Source organism: Thamnophis elegans, chromosome 2 (genome assembly GCF_009769535.1).
Source record: "Thamnophis elegans isolate rThaEle1 chromosome 2, rThaEle1.pri, whole genome shotgun sequence".
NCBI lineage: Eukaryota > Metazoa > Chordata > Lepidosauria > Squamata > Colubridae > Thamnophis > Thamnophis elegans.
Window position 1 is genome coordinate 93,744,260 of NC_045542.1, and position 22,903 is coordinate 93,767,162.

A 22,903-nucleotide genomic window follows, 5' to 3' on the forward strand; every position below is an offset into this window, starting at 1 on the left:
TAAACCAATGGATCATTGAACATATCAAACCAGGTTTGATATCACTCAAGGAACAAATGACCTGGTTCAAATTATGTCTTTATTAATACATTTATAAACTTAATAAATATGATTAATAAATAATCTGAGCCTGGTCATTTGTTTGTTGAGTGAAATCAATTCTAGTTTGGCATGCTTGATGTTCCGTTGGTTTATCAGTATCCCAATACAAAAAAAATAAGCATCACCACTAACCAAGGAATACCCTCAATGCTCTAGTGTAGAGAGAAATAAAACACACACACACATGCGCACACAAAGAGAAGAAAGCAATGCAAGCCCATCCATATTGTAGAAAACTGAAAATCATATACAGTCACCGGGAATCAAATTAAACTCAATATGGTCTTCAACTGTAGCATTCTCAGACTTAATCTGTGATGATCTTTCCCTTTAGCCTGCCAAGAAGTAGTGACACTTTTTTCTGGATGAAATAAAATCAATAAACTCAAAAGCCTAACTAAAGTGAATTGTAGGTTATATCAATTTGAGTGCTGTAACTGGCCTTTGCAATTTGAGTGTTGTTTTTAGATAATTTAGTTGGAGTTGATTAATTCAGAATTTACTGGAAGCTTGCCACCTAGTGGATTACATGATAGTTGCATATAGTATATGCATATTTCCCCCTTGATAGTGAGTAAAGATACAGTGAAAGCAAAAAGAATACAATATTCCAATAAAATATAATTTCATAACTTAATGAAAAAACTATACAGTTGACATTCTCTATGCAAGACACCCATTTATTTAAAATGCTTAGTTTAGCATTACTGCTGTTACTCAGCCGGTTTTTCTCAATTATAGATTGTAGGTGGTTTCTTCTTAAATTAAGAAATTAATCAAATGGGGATAAAGGAAAGCTAATGATTATTACAAATTCTTGTGCCACATTGCCCTATTTTGATTGTGCACAATATGGTAAAATATATTTAAATGATTTGCCGGTCAATTAACATCAGTATTAATTATGGTCATTCACAGGAGGCTACAGATGCCAATAATGAATTAATGGAAAAGTAGTGGAAAATTTATACAAATTATAGTGCAATGTCAGGCCTATCTACTTAGAGGCAGCAGAATTTTGTTTAATAGGATTTATGCCTCCTCGGAGATATACAGTATTGAACTGTCAATCTTACTCATCTGAAAGCTGATTATGTCTTATATATTTATTATCTTTGTCATACTATAGAATACTATTTATTGGTGCCTCACAGTTCATATTAAATGCATCCAGTAATATCAATATACATTGTGGTAAAGCCACACACTTTCCTTCTCAATTCCTATGAGAAAATTGTTTATTTGCTTTCAGCCAACTATATTGCTGTTACCAAATATGAATTATTCATATCAGTTCTGCCTTAAATCATTATCCAACGCATTCTTGGAAAAATGTGTAATGAAGTAGCCTTTTATACTGCTTTGGGACTGAAATTTAAAATCAGCTATTAGATTTGTTTCAAAATCCTTTAGAAAATTTGAGTATACAATTTTATCTGCTGTGTTGTGTATTCTGCTGTAAGTAAATGACACAGTATATTTGTAACATAACTTACATGTTCACTCAGAATCTAAGAGTAAGAGAAAAATGCAGATTGTCATAGATTTGAGAGTATCTTCATATATGAGTTATGCTTCTCAATTATCTGTTAACAAATCCTGAAACTTGCCACTTAGAAGTTCTGACCCAGCTGTATGGATCAATGTTTAATGAATGCTTAATTTGATTTTTTTTTAAGTATGCAGAGTTCCAATAACTAAATCATTTCAAAACGGACAACAGTTGTTTGTTCTACATGGAATTTAATACAGAAACTAGGCCAGAAATCAAAAATTTAAACTACTTAATAGGTAGAGATGACCCTGACTTGAATTCAACCCTTAGTGATTATATGGACATGCATTTTACTGGCAACTGTGTGAAAGTAGCTTCTTCCCTTCTTCTGGGTTATCTTTTTGACTTCTGTATCTATTCTACAATCCTGGAATTCCCTTGTGTTCTCCATCCAAGTACTAACTAGATCTGATTTTGTTTGGTTTCTGAGGCTTGACAAAATGGTCAAGTGCTGCAGATACACCCAGCAGAGATACTGTGACAACTACACAACATGTATTTTACATATTTTTATCACTGCTTAGCTTTGGAAATCTAAATCAGCATTGGGTGTGTTCTTGAAGCTATTCCCTCCCACCCACCCCACCCCCATGATTTTACAAAACTTTTTAAAATTCAAAGTCACCGGATTTTCTTTTATTAGAGTTTTATGGGAATGAAAGCTAGTTATATATCTTAGGGGACAATCAGTAGGGTGGAAGGGTTAAAGTATCAACCTAGAAACCAGGAGACTATAATTTCTAAGTTGTAAAGCCAGCTGGAGTGACCTTGATGCAAGCACTGGTCCCTAGGAAGGAGGCAAAGGCAAACCATTTCCCCAAAACCATTTCCCCAAAACCTGTCCAGGCAGTCATCAAGAGAGGAGACTGACTTGAAGAAAAATAAAATAAAATTCCTGTTATTACAATAATTCCACGAAAACAAGTGCATTTAAAGCAGAAGAAAACCTTCACCTAGGAAGTCTAGCAGCCAAACAATAGGATGGGGAGAAGAGAGAATATTTGTAAGACTATTGTGCACACAGTTTAATGGGGGTGGGGGGTGGGGTGCGTTAAAATTGAAAAGCTGGAATTATTCCACACACAAAAGCTCTGCTGATTGATCTTAATTCAACTTATTTCACCACCCTCCTCTGGTCCTAGCATCCAAGTCTGGATTTCATTCTTTCTCCAGCAACGCTATTCACGTTAGCGTAGCCAGCATCCTCTTCTTCCCCCCCCCCCCCAGTAAAAGTAGAAACCGCCTCCCCGATTCCTCTCCTCAAGGTATAAAGGGAATAAAGACGCGACCCCTTTCCGCCCCCTTTTCCTTCGCACCCCTCTCTCTGGCTGCCTTCGCTCTCTTTCTTCGTGGCTTCGCGGGGAGAAGCGGGGCTTTGCTGAAATCGACCCGCCTTCGCCCACCCACCTCCATCGATTTCAATGTTTAAAGAAAAAATGAAATTTTAAAATCCCCCCCCCCTTTTCCCTCCCTCCGACTTGCTTTGGGCCGGGCAGGTCATTTGCTGCCCCCAAGGGGAAAAAGCCGCGCGGCCGGTACCATTAGCCCGGCGACAGGGGTGGTAAGCTAGCGGACCGCCGCGCTCCCGTGGCCTCTCCCGCGACGAGCTTACTAAGCGAGGGTACGCGGTCCAGTTCGAGGTGTGGGCGTGGCTTTGCGCGGCCACCCTCCTCACTCGCTCGCGGTACGAGTGGGAGTGCCCGCCCCAGAGCGGAAGTGCCTTGCCAAACGGAGGGAACTGGCTGAGCTGGCGGCTGGGTTTGCCTCGCGCCGGGGCTCGAGCGTCGCTGTCATCGGCTTCAGCGCGGGAGGAAAGTTGGGCTCGCGCTAGCCCCTTTCGCAGGCGGCGTCTCGGATGCGGCGGAAGCAGAAGCGGCTGCTGCAGGCGGTGGGGCTGGCGCTGGCCGCCCTCGTCTTCCTCCCCAACGTGGGGCTCTGGGCGCTGTACCGGGAGCGGCAGCTGGATGCCGTCGGCGGCGATGGGCGAGGAGGAGCGGGAGCCGGCGCTGCGGGGGGAGCCCGCGGGGGGGCGCCGCCAGGAGCAGCCGCCGCAGCCCGAGAGGAGGCGCAGGTGAGAAGGTGGCGGCGAGGCGCCTTTCCTCTACTGCCCTCCTGCAGGAAAGGCTTGTTCCGCTCCGAAAAGGGACGGGAGGGGAGATCCTACGGCGGGGAGGGGGGGCGCGGCAAAAAAACGCGGACCACTCACTATGCCCTCCTCCGCCCTTTCTGTGGGCCAAGGACGGAAGGGGACGCCTGGCTTCCCTTGGGGTGAGCGAGCGGCCGCTCAATAGAAAGGAGAGAAGGGGGATCCGAGAAGTGAATGCGGACATGAACCCGGGGGGGGGGAGGCAATTGAGGGGATGTGAAGAAGCAGGGAAGCTTGAATTTGACCCATAGGAGAGAAGGGAGAGAGAGGGTCAGAGAGCATTTTTATAGTTGGAGGTCTTGGTTTCCTCTCTCTTCGAGAGGAAAGGCCAGCGGCGACTATTTGTGGCGGGAGAAGTTCTTTTATTTTAGGGAACAAATAAATGAGGATGAAATTAAGGGGTTTTGCAGCTGTCCCGTGTGTGTGCGGACCGTCCAGTGTCCCCCCAAATTAGTCTCCAAAAGCATTTCCCACTCCCGGCCCCATTGGCTTTGAATGAAATTGTAGTGTCCTTTTAATTTCATTTCCTCTTCTCTTGATAGTGATTCCCTGGGGCTTTCTCTTCTGTTGAGCAGTTTGTTTGTTTGTTTTCCAAAAGAGAACTGTTCTGGGATTTGAAACTCATAGTACAGTACTTGATGCCCTTGCTATTTCTTTTTAGTTGAGTTATGGTTGTCAGCTTTATTTTAATTTTTTATTAACCAGATCAATACACCCATCTCACTGTATAAAATGATGCTGGTAAGTTTACAGTAAAAGAGACCATAACTCTATACAAAAATATCAGAAGAACAAAACTAAGTATATCATTTGTACCTAAAGCCTCTTTTGTTCAAGTTACACAAGCCAATTAAAAGTCCCATGTAGGATTTCAGTTCTGGCCATAAGGAACCTGAGAAATAACATCACACTTATGATAATTTGTTTTTATTTTTACCATTCTATTCCTGTTTAATTTGCAAGAAAATTATTAGATTTACTTTTGAATAAAACTGTACATATAGATTAGATTGATTTGATGGGGTTATCTTATTAAATATTGAAACTGTTACAGAAATAGTATGTTATTGCAATCCTGTACTCTTCAAGGTTTTTTTAAGCAAACAAGAATCTGCTCTTTTCTTCCCTAAAGTAAATGCTATATGTAGTTAAAAACATTCTGATACTGTAAGATACAAGCAGGTTAATGGTGTTCTTTGTGCCTTCCAGAAATTAATAAGACACAATTCAGTGAAATATAACTATATAGAAACTACTGACATTAATGAATGCTGGATTTTAGCAAGGCTATTCAATGTGTGCTGGAAATTTATATGGACGTGTCACTGATCACACACCATGATTTCATTGCACTACAGTACTTCTAAACTTCATATTGAAGCTCAAGCTTTCATCATTTCTTGTTTTCATGCAATATTTCAAATTTTAAGAAATAATTTTTAAACTAAATGTTATGTGTAAAATTAACCAGTGTCCAATGAATTATATTTGTACGTTCTGAGAAAGAGAGACTGGTGTGAGTGTTCATTGTCATTCTCTGTTCTGACATTAAGCAGAGTATCTGCATGCTTTGTTTGAAGTCAGTTTACCTTTCCATACAATATAACTGGTGTGACTGCAAGGAGTATAAAAATTGAAAAAATATTACATGTGAGTTTGTGCCATTTAATATATTATCCACATAAAACCAGAATTAATGGTGTATTAATGTTCAAACCAGGCCTTTAACAGTAAAAACCCAGTCCTTACAAAGTATTTACAAACTGTAATAGAAGGACTAATGATTTTCTGAAGGAAGCAGCCATTGAAATAGTGCATTTGTTATATACATTTGGATTTGAGGAAGATAGCAAAATTAAGATATAAAAGGAAAAATCTGTTTTTTCCCAATTTAGATTATGAGTATGCAGAATTTTATTTCAAGCATTTTCCTAGCTATATCTTTAAATTAGAACTGAAATAGAAGTGAGTAAACATGGCTTTCTACTGGGTTTGCAATTTTCTGATAGAATTACTGCTTTCATGTATAAGTGTTTTTTCTTTCTCCACATCAAATGCTGGATAATAGTTTTACAAAAGTATCAGTTATAGATGTTGATTGTTCATTATACTGTATTTGTGAGCTTCCCAGAATTGTTAAAGAAGTTAATAGCATCTACATTTTCTAATAACACCTGTCATCCACAAAGAACAGTTTTACTTAGAGATGTGGGTCTTCTGAATCTCATCAGGAGAAAGAAAGAGAATGTAGATTACCATGCATCATATATAAGACATTTCAGTGATAAATTAGTATTAGTCAGCATAATGTGGACTCCACAATTTTTGTAGATTTATAAGCACTGTCTGGGCCAGTTTTGTTCTAGTCCTATAGATAAGAATAAAATGATTGGGAAGTCCAACTATTTATATGTTTGACTCTTTCCTTGTCATGTCTTATTAAATAAAAAATGGAACAAGAAACTCTTTATAAATAAATAAATGAATACATACATACATACATACATACATACATACATACATACATACGTACATACATACGCACACTATTCTTGTATGATAAAAATGGTAATGGTTATTGTCATTTACCTATTGATTTCCTGCATAAAGTAATCGAGTAGTGAATACTCAGTTTTAAAGATATTATATTGCCTCATTTATTAATAATTAAATAATGCATTTTCATTATTTCATTAAAATAAAAATGAATTAGTGTTGAAAACCTGCAACACACTTGCCAAACCATAATTGCTAAAATATACACTTATACCATATTTTTCAGAGTATAAGTCACACCAAGATTTTGAAAAGGCAATTTTTTTAAAAAAAGGTTTTGCACTCTGCAGACCTCCCCAAAACAGCCCATTTTTTGCTAAGACGGGCCCACTTTTCCTCCCCAAAAAAGGACATGAATAGCTTTTAGGAGGCTTGTAGAGTGCTCCTGGGGGGTGCCCCCCCCAAATGAGCAAAAAATGGCCTGTTTGTCACGAAAATGGGCCCATTTTTTTAAAGGGCATGCATAGTCTTTAGGAGGCTTATAGAGTGCTCCTGGGGGCTGGCCTATTTTTCGCTCATTTCTGCCCTCCCCAGCCCGCAGGAGCACTCTTGGAAGCCTCCTAAAGTCTCTGCACAGCCATTTTGGTGAAGGAGTGGGGTTTCGGGAGGCAAAAAATGCTGTATTCAGTGTATAAGATGCACCCAGATTTTCAGCCTCTTTTTTGAGGGAAAAAGGTGTGTCTTATACTCCAAAAAATACGGTAGTTCATAAATTGCATGGTCCAAGCCATGCAGACTAATAATACAAGTGTTATTCTCATTGGAACACACATTGATAAAGGAAGTAAAACAAGTTTAGTACTTCAACATATCATTCCTCTGTATTAACGCTTTTTGCAGAGAGATCAGCTATAAAGTTGTTTTTAGGTTTTAAAAGCATTTTTTCTATCTATAAATATATTTAAAATATTCCCATGTAGGAGCTTTCTTAGGATTTGCAGCTATGAAGGTATCAAAATTTATGTTTTGAAATACAATGATTGGCATTCTGGATAGATCTTTTTTTTTTCCTAATGATGATCCTTTCACCAGAACCTCCAATTTAACAAAATAAAGCAGCAGCAACAGAAGAAAAGTAAGAATCTACAGTTTTGTTTTTTATTTTTCTAGAACCAGTGATGTCAAAACTATGATACGTGTGTCAAAGATCACATGCCACGACATTTTGGGACACAATGCAAGCATTTCCCAACATTCAACAATTATTTTTGAAACCCTCCAAACTGACTTTGTTGTGCTTTTATTTTATTTTTGGAATTATTTGATATTTATTTATATAATACCTAGTGCCACACATTATTTTTTCAAATAACTACGTAGAGAATTGCCTCTCCTTTGTTTGTGGAGTGATGTCATGCCAGCAGAATCAAATTAGACATGCTGAGCCCAAAAGATACACCATCACTATCTTAGATTAGAGCAGTTTATTTCTTTGGTACATAGATTGTTAATCCCAATATTTACAAATGACATATTCATTACTGACACAATGTTAATTTTTAACTTAATATATTTGGGGAAGAATTGATTCTGTTTAGAATCTAATCATGTGCTCATTTTCATAAAGTGCTTTGAAATAAATGCATATTTACATTAAGTTTTGTATTCATGTATTGTTTACAAGGAGTTTTGTATTTTAAAAAATATTTTTTAACATTTTTCTAAAGGGTGCATTATTTTCTTAAATGTGCAAGGTCATAAATAATTCAGATATATTACCTTGGTAGTTTATCATAAGCACTTTTTGTGGTTCTAGTGGTAATTGTAATAGTATTAATGAACAAGATAGAATTAGGTCACATCATTTGACAATTCAGATTTTTTCATATAATATTTCTTAAATAAACATTTAAATTATGACAATACTTTAGGACTTGTCCTTCTATTACAGTGATGGCTAACCTTTTCCTGACCGAGTGCCAAAAGCGTGCATGTGCCCGAATCCCCAAAATGCCATGTGTTAACACCCCCTGCGCATGCGCCCTGCCTCCAATCATGCACATGCACCCCCACATATGAGCATGCCCCCTGCATAGGTCCTGCCCCTTGAGCAGGATGCATACCCGCCCCACACACATATGCCCCACCCCACGCATGCACAGCAGAGACCCAATGAGCAGCTGGCTGGTGGAAAGTACGTGCGCATGCGTGGCAGAGCAGAACTGGGGCAACTGCTCCCGTGCCCACAGAGAGGGTGCACATGCCATAGGTTTGCCATCATGGTTCTATTATATGGAAGGATTATATGAGCCTGGAATTATGATTGTAAATCATGCTGGTTGTTAATGGGTCACCAAGTGGCCATGGCAGATTTTAAGATTTTTTTGTGGCAGATATTAAGCAAATGCCACAGTCACTAAGTGAATGCCACAGTCATTAACCCATTTTAGCCAATAGGCATATTTCACTGAAAACTGGAAGTAAATGCAGGCAAAATAAGTCATAAATTGAGATTGTGTAACCATGGGACGCCTCAAATGGCAGTAAATGTAGACTGATTGTCAAATGCCCCAAATCAGGGTGTGCAGACTTCAGAACTTCAAAACCAGGTCCTAAGTACCTTCTGGGGGAATCCATGGTAACTTTAAACGGTCATTAAATGACTGCTTATAAGTTGAGGACTAACTGTAATTGTTCTCTGAGCCAATTCCACTTTAAAAAATCAAAATAAGAAGAGTGAAATAAAATGCTGTAGAATATAATTATCCCATATATGAAAAGATATTTAAAAGTTTTAATAGAGATTTGTGGCACTGATTCACCACAAACCTAAAAGCAGAGAACAATGAATGAAGATTTTGGATGTGCTTCATATATTCTTATCAAACTTTTTATGTTTGAACAAATTAATGAAAGCATTTCTGCATAATGTGTCCCGGCACTAGAAAAGTACTCGCTACTTGTCAGTGCAATCACATTTGAAAAGAGAGTGCACCTGGATTTTTGAATAAATTATTTTTCTCCCTTTTGCTGCTTCATCTGTTTTGTCAGGATTTATTTTAGAAAGGTTTGGTATTACTGGGTAAAATTTATGAAGAATTTCAATGAAAATCCATAACCAATCGTGTAATACTTTTCTCAAAATATAGCTTATTTCAAACAAATGCTTTTGTATTATATAAAGATTTGCAGTTTATATTACTTAATTAATATAATTACTTTAAAAAGTACATTTGATAAGGTTATCTTTTGGCATACTAAGTCTTGTAGACTCTTATAACATACGTCTTTAAAAATTGAAATAATATAGTAATATGATGTTTAACATAGTTTAGTCATGCATTGTGTGTCCTAATTTAGGTTTGAGCGGTGGTTCCAGTCCCCTATTTTCTTAAAAGGCCTTCTAGCTTATTTTCTTTTAACACTTCTATACTCCCCCAGTCACAAGTCTGGGCAATGCTCAACAAGGAATATACAACAAAAACAACATAATGATATATTAGCCATAAACATAATAATAATTTATGCTAACTTGTTGAAATAAATTCAGTACCTTTAGAAAATCAAGATCAACTATACTAAGGTAGTGCAAAACTTGAAGGCTGTTGCAGAGAAGAGATATCACTGAAACCAACTGGATATCTTTTACACCAATGAGGCAAATTCCCAGTAGAACATGTCTAGTTAGCCAGACAAGATAGGCAGAATCCTATTTGGCAAGACGGTCCTTATAGATGTGTGCCTTGTAGTGTTTTATAGATAATGATCAGCATTTTGAATTGGGACCAAAAGTCTATTGGTACTTGATGCATTAACCTCAGAATAGACATAGTAACAGTGGCTGCTTTGTTCTGCATGAACTTCAGTTTCTAGTCATCTTCAAAGGCAACTCGACATAAAATAGTTCAATTGTATGACAATCAAGTCACTCTTGCAAGAATTTCCTGGTCTACAAAAGAACCATAACTGGTGGTCTTGGCTTAGAATCTGAGCCATGCTTTCAGGAAGCTGAATATTTAATCTGTTCATATGAGGTTCTGTGAATGTGGGTGAAGCAAAATAATTGAAGTTTATGCAAACAATGGCTTTACCTGGCCCCTGCAAAATACCAGGACAGTATTTGATGAAAAATCTCTAGAAAAAACATTACAAAATCTGAGTAATATAATAGAAAATGCCTTTGCCTTCTTGTTTTCTGACAGTATATAGGTTAATCAAAGAAAGACTTCCAATAATACCTCTAGATGTAGGACAAATTCATAGAGAAGCAGTGAGACTTTCATTTAAGTCTCTAATCTTTTTAGCGATTAACAGATAATCCACTATTGTTGCTGTAATATTTCACAAATATTGGTCTCACTGACCAATTTGGTTAGCATTAGCTGAAATATTTTGAATGCCATTGAATTACTCAGAAAAAATGAAATTAATTACTACTCTGTGTGTACAGGGATTGGTATTCAGAGTTATTTGCCAGATGCTTATGATACCCAAAGATTGCACCAAGCAATTCCTCCTCAATAAATAAAAATAATATAAAACAAAATGGCTAAAATTTCATGAAGCTAGCAAATTGATTGTATGAAAAATCTAAAAAGATTATTGACTACTGATCGTTGACACAATCACATAAATGTTAACTAAAAAACTAGAATCTATTTCTAGTGTTTTTGTAAGTACATGTAGTCCTCAACTTACAACAGTTCATTTAGTGACCATTCAAAGTTACAACAGCACTGTATGACCTTTTTTCAAACAGTTATGACCTTTGCAGTATTCCCATGATCATATGATCAAAATTCAGATGCTTGACAACTGGTTCAATTTTATGATGGTTGCAGTGTCCTGGAGTCATTTGATCCCTTTTACAACCTTCTGATAAGCAAAGTCAATGTGGAAGCCAGATTCACTTAGCAACCGGGTTATTAATTTATCAACTGCAGTGATTCACTTAACAACTGCATCAGGAAAGATTGTAAAATGGGCAAAACTCACTTAACAATTGTCTCATTTAACAACAGAAATTTTGGGCTCAGTTATGGTCATAAGTTAAGGACTATCTGTATCTCTCTTGTAACTATGATAGAAAAGGCAACGGAAAATTAATTCTGTTGCTAAGAAAATATTGCTGTATCCATGTAACAAAGACTGAGATTGAATTGAGTGTAGGTTTTCCTACGACATACATCTGTGTCCATGGGGAGGTCAAAAAGACAGGATGATGGGTTCAGGAATACTATCCAAGTTCCAACCATTTGTGTGTGCAACATTGAACATTTAGACATGAGGGGCAGGCTTCAAGTGCACTACCACAACTGCAGTATTTTAGGAACAAAAGCTTTCCCAAAAGCATTGCAGGAACAAATATCTTAGGAGGAGCCTAAATAAGCATAAGAAGGACTGAGCATTTTCAATAAAAAGGACATTTTGGTTAAAAGAACTCTATAATACTAAAGTGCTCTGATGGGATGGTATCGGAGGACTAGTGTACAGTTCTTATGAGCACAATTGGGATTGGGATCTTGCTTGTTAAAGCAGTCATTAAGCGAGATGCCCCAGTAGGCTTCGCTCAACTATTGCAATCCCAGATCTTCCAATTGTGGTCATTAAGCATATGGGGCCGAAAGTGGACACGCAACTCCCTTCCAGGCACAAAATGAATCTCTTGCACTGGGCTGAAAAAAAGAAGCGGAGATCACAAAGGTCCCTGCTTTGTTTGTCCGGCCCACCACAAGAGTTCCTCTACCCTCTGCACTGAGCTGAAGAAATGAAGCAACGCTTGTGAAGATCTGATGATCTGAGCTTCATTTCTGCAGCCTAATGAAGGACTCCCCCCCTCCTCCCCCATACATAGAAGGGAGGGAAAATCCTTTGGCAGGCAGCAGCACCCTGCAACTTTCTCTACCAGCTTCCTCATTGACTTTCTGGGGGTGCTTGGCAACCAGTGTGCCAAACAGGTTGCCAAGTACCAGATCACACTCACACGACTGAGAGAGAGATTGTTTTACGAAGGCCAAAATTGCTTTATGGATCATAAAACACCTTGCTGAGCCATTGTAACTCTGGACTTAAATGGCTTAAATGGTACGTCAAGGACTACCTGTGATCTTGAAAGAAAGAGCATGGCTGCTGGCTGGAAACATTAATAGGAAGACTCCATTAATAACAGCAATTTGTCATTCTAGATGTCACCTCCTGATTATTCAACTAGTTGTAGATAAATTTATACTGACAAGAAAAAAGTATAAGTCAAAGTGATGTCTTATGTTTATTCTGCCTGAATCCTAAACAAATGTAGAAAAGTAGTCAGTATGTATAATAATGAATTCTTGTTGCCTGAATAGAAATAAATTACTAAAGTATAAAACAAGCTAAAATAATCTGACAGCATTTAAATGTAGATAAGACTCTAATACAGTATGTAAAAGAAATTTATGCTTTTTAGGACTTTTATACTGGGCAGAAAGTTACATTTGAATTTATTTCTGTGTTTTTACTTAACATTTTATGCGATATCATTTAATTTTGCTTATAGTAAAGAATAGGAGGTTCTGAAGAAATTTAGAGAAGAGGGGAACCTGAATTCTTGCATCAACAATTCCAGAAATTATGAAAGTCTACAACATTTGCAAATGTGCATGTCTAATTCCTCATTATGTTATTCTTCTGAAATCCATTGTGACTTATATTTGCATTCTATAAATAATAATAAGCTTAACACTGTATTTTTCCCCAATAATATATGGTTGAAACAGGACCTTTATGGCCAATGCTGATAATGTTTAATATCCTATTAATTAATTACAGCAGAGGCAATGAGGTAAATGAAGTTGGTTTTAATTATTTGATTTCGATTCAGTTTCAAAAAATGAATACAGTAGGCACTTCTAGCTTCAGTGTGCATTGTAAGGTTTAACTCCAGATGTTTAATACATAACTGTTTTATGGATTTTAACAAGCACTTCTAAAAGCTAGTTGTTTGGCAACATTTGAATGGGTTATAAATATATTTTGAAGAGGATATTACAATAAGATTACGTGAATTAAGCTCTGGGATTTTATATTCACATTTTTTGTTTGTAGAGATTTAGTGCTAAGGAACATTTCCGTATCATGTAGAAAGTCATATGGATGCTTTAGGGCCAGATGTTTTTCCACTTTGTTGGCAGGGAAGATAAACTACTACTTAGTGCCTGACATTTCTGAAAGGAAATATACTTAAAAACTGTAAAGGGCAGTGTGTAGAGGGGGGAGAGCACAGCAATAAATTATAGTTATCCTGCACGAATGAGTTACCAGTGTCAAAACATCTTTGGAGTATTGTTCAAACACAAAAAGAAGATTATGTTATTCCTGAAACATGACTTACATCATTATGAATAAATAAAAATTGACAAAGATTTCTAATATTAGTGTTGGGTTAATTATCATCCTTTAATGGTATGCAGAAGTGCTGTCAGAAGAATATTCTGCATACCTTTGCTGATAGGGAAATGTTTCTAATTTACCCACACTTGCAATGAAGGGATTTAATGGACCTCCAGCAGTTGCTTCCAAACTTACATCTCCACAAAAGTCAATGTAAATTAGAAACCATCTGCACATTCTCAGGCTGAAATTAACCCACAAAGCAAGATTTTTTTAAAAAAAAAAACCCCAATACAAGAATTAAAATGCTGCTGACAAATAGACGGAAAGAAAACTGCAGACAGGTTTTCGATTCTTTATTATAGTCCAAGCCCAGCATCATAAAATAATATATAGAAAGAATATGCTTAGATGGTAATATATTAAAAAATAAAACAATAATATGTTTAAAAAGTAAGTTTTTAAATTAAAAATGCAACATATAGTTCTGCTTGAAGTGAGAGAAGTAATCTAATCCATATGAAAAATCTGAAAATAATTTTCCACCCTTTTTCCAAAGTTGAATAACAATGCAGAAAGTTCAAAAATTATAACTTTTAATACTTGTGTTTCTTCAGATTTTACGTCTTTGAGAAACACATAACAGTTGTTGGTTCTTTGCTTATTTTACAGATAACTGTACTTCAGGATATATATATATATATTTATTTATTTATCAGCACAAATAATATATATATGTATATGTGTGTGTATGTATGTATGTATGTATGTATGTGTGTGTGTGTGTGTGTGTGTGTGTGTATGTATATATATATATATATATATATATATATATATATATATATATATATATATATATATATATATATATATAGTTACGTGTTATTTCTCCCACAGTTTACATGTGCCTTTACATGTGCCTAAAGTATCTTCATATCTACTTGCCCATGAATTTAATATGAAGATATTTATTTGTGACTGCTTAGGGCAGTGATGGCTAACCTTTTTTCTCCTTGGGGGCCAAAATTGTGCATGCACATGTGACAGCACATGGACTCATGCCCACACCTATAATGCAATGTGCCCCTCCCCCTCCCAGTACATGCATGCATGACTCCCCATGCACCCCCGCACCCCCTATGCATGTACACACACCCTCCCCATGCCCCATTTTGGGTCTAGCAGGCTTCCTTACAGCCTCCCAGAACCAAAAAAGGGGTGCAGGGGGGTGCACTGCACCCCCCCCGTGCTCCCCCCACCCATGCACATCTGTGCGTGACTGCCCTCTCCCCCACATGTGCATTCATCTCCCACATGTACAGCAATGACCCGAAAATCAGCTGGCTGGCAGGAAGCACACATGCATGCGCGATGAAGCTGATCTGGGCAACGGCTCGCATGCCCTCAAAGAGCTTGCGTGCCATAGATTCACCATCATGGTCTTAAGGGGTCTGCCTTGTGGGTAGACTAAGGAATAACATCCTTAGGATGTACAATTATCCTCTTGGGTAATTCTTTTTCTCTTAAGTTTTGTTCCTAGAATGCAAAGAGTTTAAGAAATTAGCCTATACATTTCTAGTCTGATTTGATATTGTTCCCCTTGGATCAAAGTTTTTAAACTTGTTTAGAATATTTGAAGATATTGTAGCAGAGATGGGTTGCTCCTAGTTCGGCCTGATTCGGCCGAACCAATAGTGGAATTCAGGCCTGGGTTGCAGAACTGGCAGCAACCCAGATCTACCACGCCCACAAACCGTTCCCTCGCCGCCGCCATTTTGGATTTTAGTGATTGCGCACGCACAGTCCACTAAATGGACATATGTGAAGAACAATTTACATTGGACAGTGCATGCGCATGCAGTATTTATCTGCCGTGCACATGCGAGGGTGGTGAACCGTTAGTAAAATTGGCAGCAACCCATCCCTGTATTATAGGGTTGTTTTAATAATGAAAAATCAAGCTAGAAAATCTAGCTAGAAAGGTGTGCGAACTGATAAAAAATCAGACAGTGGTATTTTGGGCAAGCCAAATCTGATTTTGAAGAAGTGTCAGGAAAAAGTATGGGACATTTTCATTGTTTGAGATGGTTCTTGTGCTATTTTGAATGTGTTGCATTTCTTTTCCTCCTACTCCTTCCAAAATATTAAATTTGTTGGTTTCTACCGAAACCAGTCTTGTTTTAAAGTAGGCTTTGTTGGATGCTGTTATATCTTTCTATGTTTACACGTACATTTTATATTTACCCTGATAGTTAATTTACCAGAATAATTACTTGTAAGATTTTAATAATATTTTTTTCATGCACAAATAGGTAGCATCCCACCATTTCCTTTTAGGGGTAAATAATATTATGAAATAAAATATAAGAAGTAGTAAAAATATATATACAGGTAGGAGTTAGGAAAAAAGAAAAAAAATAGCTAAATTCATTCTGTGGTGTTTTTTTTCCCCTTCCATTAAATCATGCCTGCCTGCCTTATTTATTTATTTATTTATTTATTTATTTATTTATTTATTTACTTATTTAGCCACTCATCTTGTAGCCAATTCTTTGACTCTGCTTGGACAAGTCCCTGTGGATTTCTTAGCAAGGTTTTTCAGAAGTGGCTTGCCATTATCTCCTTTTAAGTGTCAATAAAAAATTATTGGCCAAAAGCTTTGTGCATGAGGCGGAACTAAAATATGGTCTTGCAGTTTCTACCTTGATGCCTTAACCACAATACTAAACTGGTTCTCAGTATTATGTCATAAAATTGCTCAGATTGTTCTGTATACATTTTAAATGTTTTACTTATTTACTTTATTTACTTATTAACTTGAAATTGTACAGCCACCCACAAAAAGCAGCTCCATAGATACTCCTTGATCACATTCTTTGTAACTATCTTTTCCTGTCTGCACATGTTATACACATTCTTATCTCATTTTTTGCTGCAGTCATTCTCTCATTTCCCCCCTCATCCTTAGCCCTTTTCATCTAATTATTCCACTGTATCATTTTTTTCATACTTTCCATTAGCATATCGCCACATACATCTAAGGTACTCTCTAACTGCTTTTCACTTTGTTCCAAGCAGCTTTCATATATACTTTTCCTTTCTATACATTCTCCTGCAAAGTTACCTTTCCAATGTTTTTTTCATATGAAACATTTTCTCTTCATAGAGTCATTCTACTTTCATTCTTTCCCTTTTTTCCATGCCCATTTATGATTATGTTGATTACAGTTTTTCTCTTATTGCAATTGTAAATTACAGATTGTCATCAATTTATGACCATTATGGATCCTGCCTGTTACGGTCATAAATCATGGTGCTTGTGAAGCAGATCCTCATGTGACTGACCCAATTTTACAATCTTTTTTTTTACAATTGTTGTTAAGCAAATCACTAGTGAATCTGCAGTGTTTAAGTGAATGTCACTGCTGTTATGTAAACCCAATGTTCGCTTTGGGGTGTTTTTGCTGAAAACTAAAAGTGTAAAACAGAAAAAGTGGTTACGTAGGACACTGCAAATGGCCATAAATGCCATCCAGCTGCCCAAGCACCCAAAATGCTGCCACATGACTGCAGTGGAGCGCCCTTGTCATCAAAACTTTGGAATCGGATCATATGTATCTTGCGGCGGGGGGGGCATCGTAACCTATTGTAATTTGAGGACTACCTGTATCTGTTGAACTAGGGCATAAATAAATAAATTTAATTGATTAATATATGTGCAGACTAAGCTGTACAGGTAGTTCTCGATTTATGATTACAAGGGAGCCCAACATTTCTGTTGCTAAGCGAGACAGTTGCTAAGTGTTAAATGTTGTAAGTGGAAGACTACCTATAATTATGTCCAATTCTTTGCTAATGGAAATGACAGGATGTCAGTCATTTTTACCACATTTTCTCCAGTATATTACTATCAAAGGCAAGTTTTACTCTAGGCATGCTTGTAAACTAAGAGCTTAATCTAGTAGCTATATGTCAAACATTCTGTTCCCTCATCTCACTAATTAGGAAGCATAAACAGTGTATGTCTAGAATGTATATATTTAATATTTACTAAATGTTTTAATTTAAAATTAAGAAAGATACCAGAGTAAATTTACATTTTAATGGATTGTACCTCCTGGGGTTTTACAGAAATCAAAATAAGTTCATCCATGCAGCATGGAACGGTTAATTTTCATAAATCCCAAGAATCTCCAAAGCATGGGGAACATATTTCAGAATATTAAAAGTACTGTACTTTTATGGAGAAATAGAATATTATGCAGAGCAGCCAATGACATCTGGGTCAAGGAAAAAAACAATCAAGACATACTGTAGGTATTAACACTGGTTCATCATTAAGTCTGCACTAACCCATTATATTTTAATATTTAGAAATTCAAAACAAGCTGACACTACAACCATCATTAATATTTACCAGTTGCCAAGCATCTGAATTTTGATCATGTGACTATGGGGATGCTGAAATGGCCATAAGTGTGAAAATGGCTATAAGTCACTTTTTCAGTCCATTGTAACTTCAAATGGTCACCAAATGATCATGCATTCAAATAATCATGAACATTTAGCTTCATTGGGAACATAATTCAGGATAATTCTAATACATTCACATTGTCATTGAATTTCCTTTCTTTTGCCTATATCCTACACTACCTGATGTCAGAGAGCTGAGTAATTTGTATATGTCTTTTGGGCTGCTTGTTGAGGGAAACATTTGTTGAATATTTGCCATACACATATACTGTAGTGTATCTATCTGCCCATGCATTTCTGCTACAAATGACTATTCTTACTCCTATTAGTTTCTCTTTCCAAAGACAAAATCCCCCAAAGATCTTTAATATACTATGTGGTTGAAATAAAGAATCCCAAGGTTACATATAGGAAGTTGGATTGGGGGAACCCTCCAAGAACTCTATAGCAAATTGATTCCATATCATGCAAGAGCCGAGGTGGCGCAGTGGTTAAATGCAGCACTGCAGGCTACTGCTAGATCAGCAGTTCAGCGGTTCAAATCTCACCGACTCAGGGTTGACTCAGCCTTCCATCCTTCTGAGGTGGGTAAAATGAGGACCCGGATTGTTGGGGGCAATATGCTGACTCTCTGTAAACCGCTTAGAGAGGGCTGAAAGCCCTATGAAGCGGTATATAAGTCTACTGCTATTGCTATTGCAAGAAAATTACATGATTGTATCCACATAGCCACGAATTAAACTCTATTTGAAGACAACTTATATTGAAGACAATATTCTGTACTTATATGCACTAAGGTACCTGTTGCAATTTTCAAGTGAAGCCCTAAATTAGGTTTGTGTTATGGCTTTATTGGTAGTTGAGGCTGGCAAAGCTTTAAGTCCACATAATAAGTACATAAGTGTGAAGTGAAGTAAGTGAGAGATTTCTTGCTTCCCAAGTCTGCTTTTTAGATATTGTGTTATAATTATTTCAATATACTACTCGATTATTGATGGGAATAATCAAATGTCTAAATTCTTTCTGGAAGAAAAAAACAGGGATTTTTTTAAATGGAAAAGTTACAAGTTTCAAAGAGAAACATTTGTAAATGCAAGTGGAAACAGTTCAGACAGGCACTACTTTTCTCATCCACCATTTTTTCTACATCTGTATTCTTTACCTAACATCTCCTGAAAGGTTTAGTGCCCCTTGTTAAAAAGAAAGAAAATGAATCTATTTTAGTACTCTCTACACAACATCCTATCTTGATAATTCACCCCTTTTCGATGCACTTGTATCCTTGCATGTTCACACTTCAGAAACTAATTGAGCCTTTCTTCAAACTTCTGGGTCGAGTGCTTTAATGCATCCCCCGCTGTTTTCAGAGTTTCCTTTGCTGTCTCCCTGGCAGATTCACCCAGCTTGAATCATCCGTTAGTAAGAAACCCTGTTTTCTTAATAAGAGGTTGCTTTGTTTTTTAAAAAAAAGAATAAATAGGAGAAATTATAAACTAAAATTTAATTTTCTTTACCACGCTATTTTGATGCACCATTTTAAATCTTATTCTTAGTATTACTTGAGACAAACATGCTTCCAATGTTTCCTTGAAACCTGCTAATTATCAATTATGTGTCTTCATGAAACTTGCCTCCCGGACCCTAGTAATTTGAACAAAGGGTACAAATAGCAGCATCTCTTCCAATATCTATTTCTTTTGGCATTGATGCCTGTTTCTCTTGCTTTTTTAATTTGCTTCTTTTTCTTATTCCCCTTGGGACTACAAAGCTTTCTGTGAAGAGAAGAAAAGAAAATACTTACTCCTTAGGAACATCTAATAACATTGGGCAATACAGGATGATCAACCTTGATTTATTCCAGTGAGTGATTGCAGTTCAGCTGACAGTTGCATAGAGAGGACCATTTGTGTCTGTTTGTATAAACAGAGTGAAAACAATGGGGTAAATATTCATTTGTATAAAAATTAAGAATTTTATGTCTCAGTGCCCTCAGATCATATCTAAATGCATAAACGTAGATCAAGAAAGAACTAGGTAATTAATAATTATTAAACAGAAATAAAATCTGATTTTAATTTAATTTCAAGTTTAACTGTTTTAAATCTGTTTAAAACAGAATGTCAGAGCTGTATAATAGGGATTATTTCAACAGTCGAAAATGGCTCAGTGTTTTAGGCTAGAGCTTAAAATTGAGCATAGTGAGCATTTTTAAGATCTCTGCCTTAATTAAGTCAATACAATATAATTAACATGGGGGATATTAATAGATAGAGATATAGAAATATATAGATATTGTACTTCTATTTTGGATACTCAAAAAATGTGGATTTATATTTACCTAGCTATACCGTTGAACGGATAATTCAGTAGCTGTGGATAAAAACATGCAGCGTTGGGAGGAGGAGGAGGAGGAGGGAAGAGGGTCAAGACCAGAAACCACCTATATAGGATTTTTCTTTCCATACAGGACCATTGCTGCTACTATAGTCATACTATAAATTCATTTGTAAGTAATAGTTATTACATTATACATAATTAGTTACAATGCTCGTAAATTGCTAGAAGGATTGTTATCCTGAAAGTTGGAGTACAAGTAATTACGGTGCAAGAAGAAAGAGTTGGTGATAGTCCTAAACAGATTTATGAAAAAGTAATCACATTGAATTTAGTGGGCATTTATCAATCAGATTATTTACATATATCAATATCATACAAAATAGCCATCTTTATTTTTTTGTATTATCTATCTTCTACTACCGTAAAACTCTTGAGTCTTTCTGATTGACTGTAATCTTCATTTGGGAAAAATGGTCCATCATAATGCAGCAATATTTGGACCAAGGTGTCTCAAATACACTAGTTTATAGAATGCTTCTAAAATACAGAACCCATGACTTCAATCCAGTTGGATTGAAATTTGATAACGTTGTGGCCATTTCAATACTGCTACACTACTGCATTACTATGTTGCCACGGTCAGCTGCGGTCATATTATTTCTGACACTCCCCGCCAGCTTCCTACAAGGAAATCAGTGAGGAAGACAACAGGAATTTGGAAATCACTCTGATTCCTGCTGCTTTTGTGCCCACCAATAATCATTCTGTTTCTCTGTTTAGGCAAGGAAATATCTCTGAAACAATGACCTAATGGGACATATGTTGTCACACTTGTGGAATGTTATAATCTTAACATTTAGACGTTGGATATAGTATGAAATTGTTTATAAGATAATACTTCAAAATAAGTTGGCATAACTATTATACCAAAAATGTTTTAAAGTAAGTAGTTAATTTTGATATTGCTGCATACTTCTATAACTTACTTAATTATTTTGCTATGGAAGGAATGGTTCTTGCTTACTGATCAGAAGCATGGAATTTTATAGTAGCTGTTACTGTATTTAAAAGAGTTCAATATATTTTATAGGAATATTAGGTTTTGTAATAATTTAATAAAAGCATGATAAGCTAAAAAGAAAAATCCACATTTCAAATCTGTTTTTGTTGTATAATAAATCATTTTACAGAATTGTTGTAACTTAGAGTGGTGTCCCCAAATGGGAAAGAATGATCTAATCTGGCTACAATATTGCATTTCCAGTAATTTTAAGAAAATGAATTGTCTAATTTAGCAATCAGTACTAGAATAACACACAATCAGCAGAACATCTTATACTAATTTTCTCTAATTCTAATGGTAAAATTTATACTTTTCTTCCATTTATGTTCCCATTATAGTATATTATTGGTGTATTCAGTTTCTGTATTATACAGTGCTTAGCTTATTCACTTTTTGAATCCTCCTTCACTAGCCATAAAGATAAATCCCAATAAATTACCTGGGTTTTGTGTGATTATTATTTTTTAATTCAGTCAAATCTATTGTTTTTCCTTGCTTTTGTAATTCATTCAGGAACATATAACTGATCAGTAGATATTGAAACCAATGATGAGGCTCTGAATATTCCGAAGAAAATTTTCGTGGACTTCAATTTTGTTTTATTAATAAGTAAATCTTTCAGTCTGTATGAATTATTATCCCCGCACTGGTAAAATTGCTTTGAATGTTCTCCTTCATAAAGTTAGATATTTCATATTGAAACAAGAGATGATAAATCTGGACTCTTATCCGATTCCTTTTAGAAATTCTAAAATGTTGCTGCTTTCATTTGTTTCTCTGTCTCTAAAACCCACTTTCCTCATAAATTAATTTTTTTCACATTTTTTGAAGCTGCATAGCACTTAATTCTTTATAGTATAGCATTATCTGCTATTAAAACTGTACTTTAAAAAGTATGATGTACATCAAATAATGTAAAAGTTATCCTTCTGGATTTAACCAACATCTGGCAAACAAAGAGGGACCTATCTATATTAATTTTGAAATCAATAAAGACTCTCAAGAATCTCAAATAACTAAGTGCATACTTGCTCTGTGTGGGGACTTCATACTATTTAAAATAATTATACTGTTAATATTGATATTACAGTGGAGTCAGCGTTCTTTGAGAGATAATTACCAGAAGAGCAACAGTGTTGAAGAGTACACCAGCTGTAGGGCTTCACGCTTAGTCCTATGAAGACATTTCAAACATTAGAATCCTGAAGTTCTAAGCCGATTCAACAAAATGCCTAAGTAGCTGAAATCTGTATTGGTACTGGCCTTTAATATTAATAAGAATCTGATATAATTAGATACCAGTTAAGTATCTAATTCCCAAGGATGTACAATCAGTTAACTTAGAGAAGGCTTTGGGAGAAAA

At 36.2% G+C, this 22,903-nt stretch overlaps 1 protein-coding gene across 1 annotated transcript in view; it reads left to right on the forward strand.

Moving 5' to 3' along the window:
• The first annotated feature begins 3,385 nt into the window (after positions 1 to 3,385).
• GALNT10 (polypeptide N-acetylgalactosaminyltransferase 10) overlaps positions 3,386 to 22,903 on the forward strand; it is a 54,125-nt gene continuing 34,607 nt past the window's right edge. Inside the window, exon 1 of the mRNA XM_032208872.1 lies at positions 3,386 to 3,728. Within this exon, the coding sequence (XP_032064763.1) occupies positions 3,513 to 3,728 (216 nt within the window). The 5' untranslated portion in view covers positions 3,386 to 3,512. The remainder of the gene's footprint in view (positions 3,729 to 22,903) is intronic.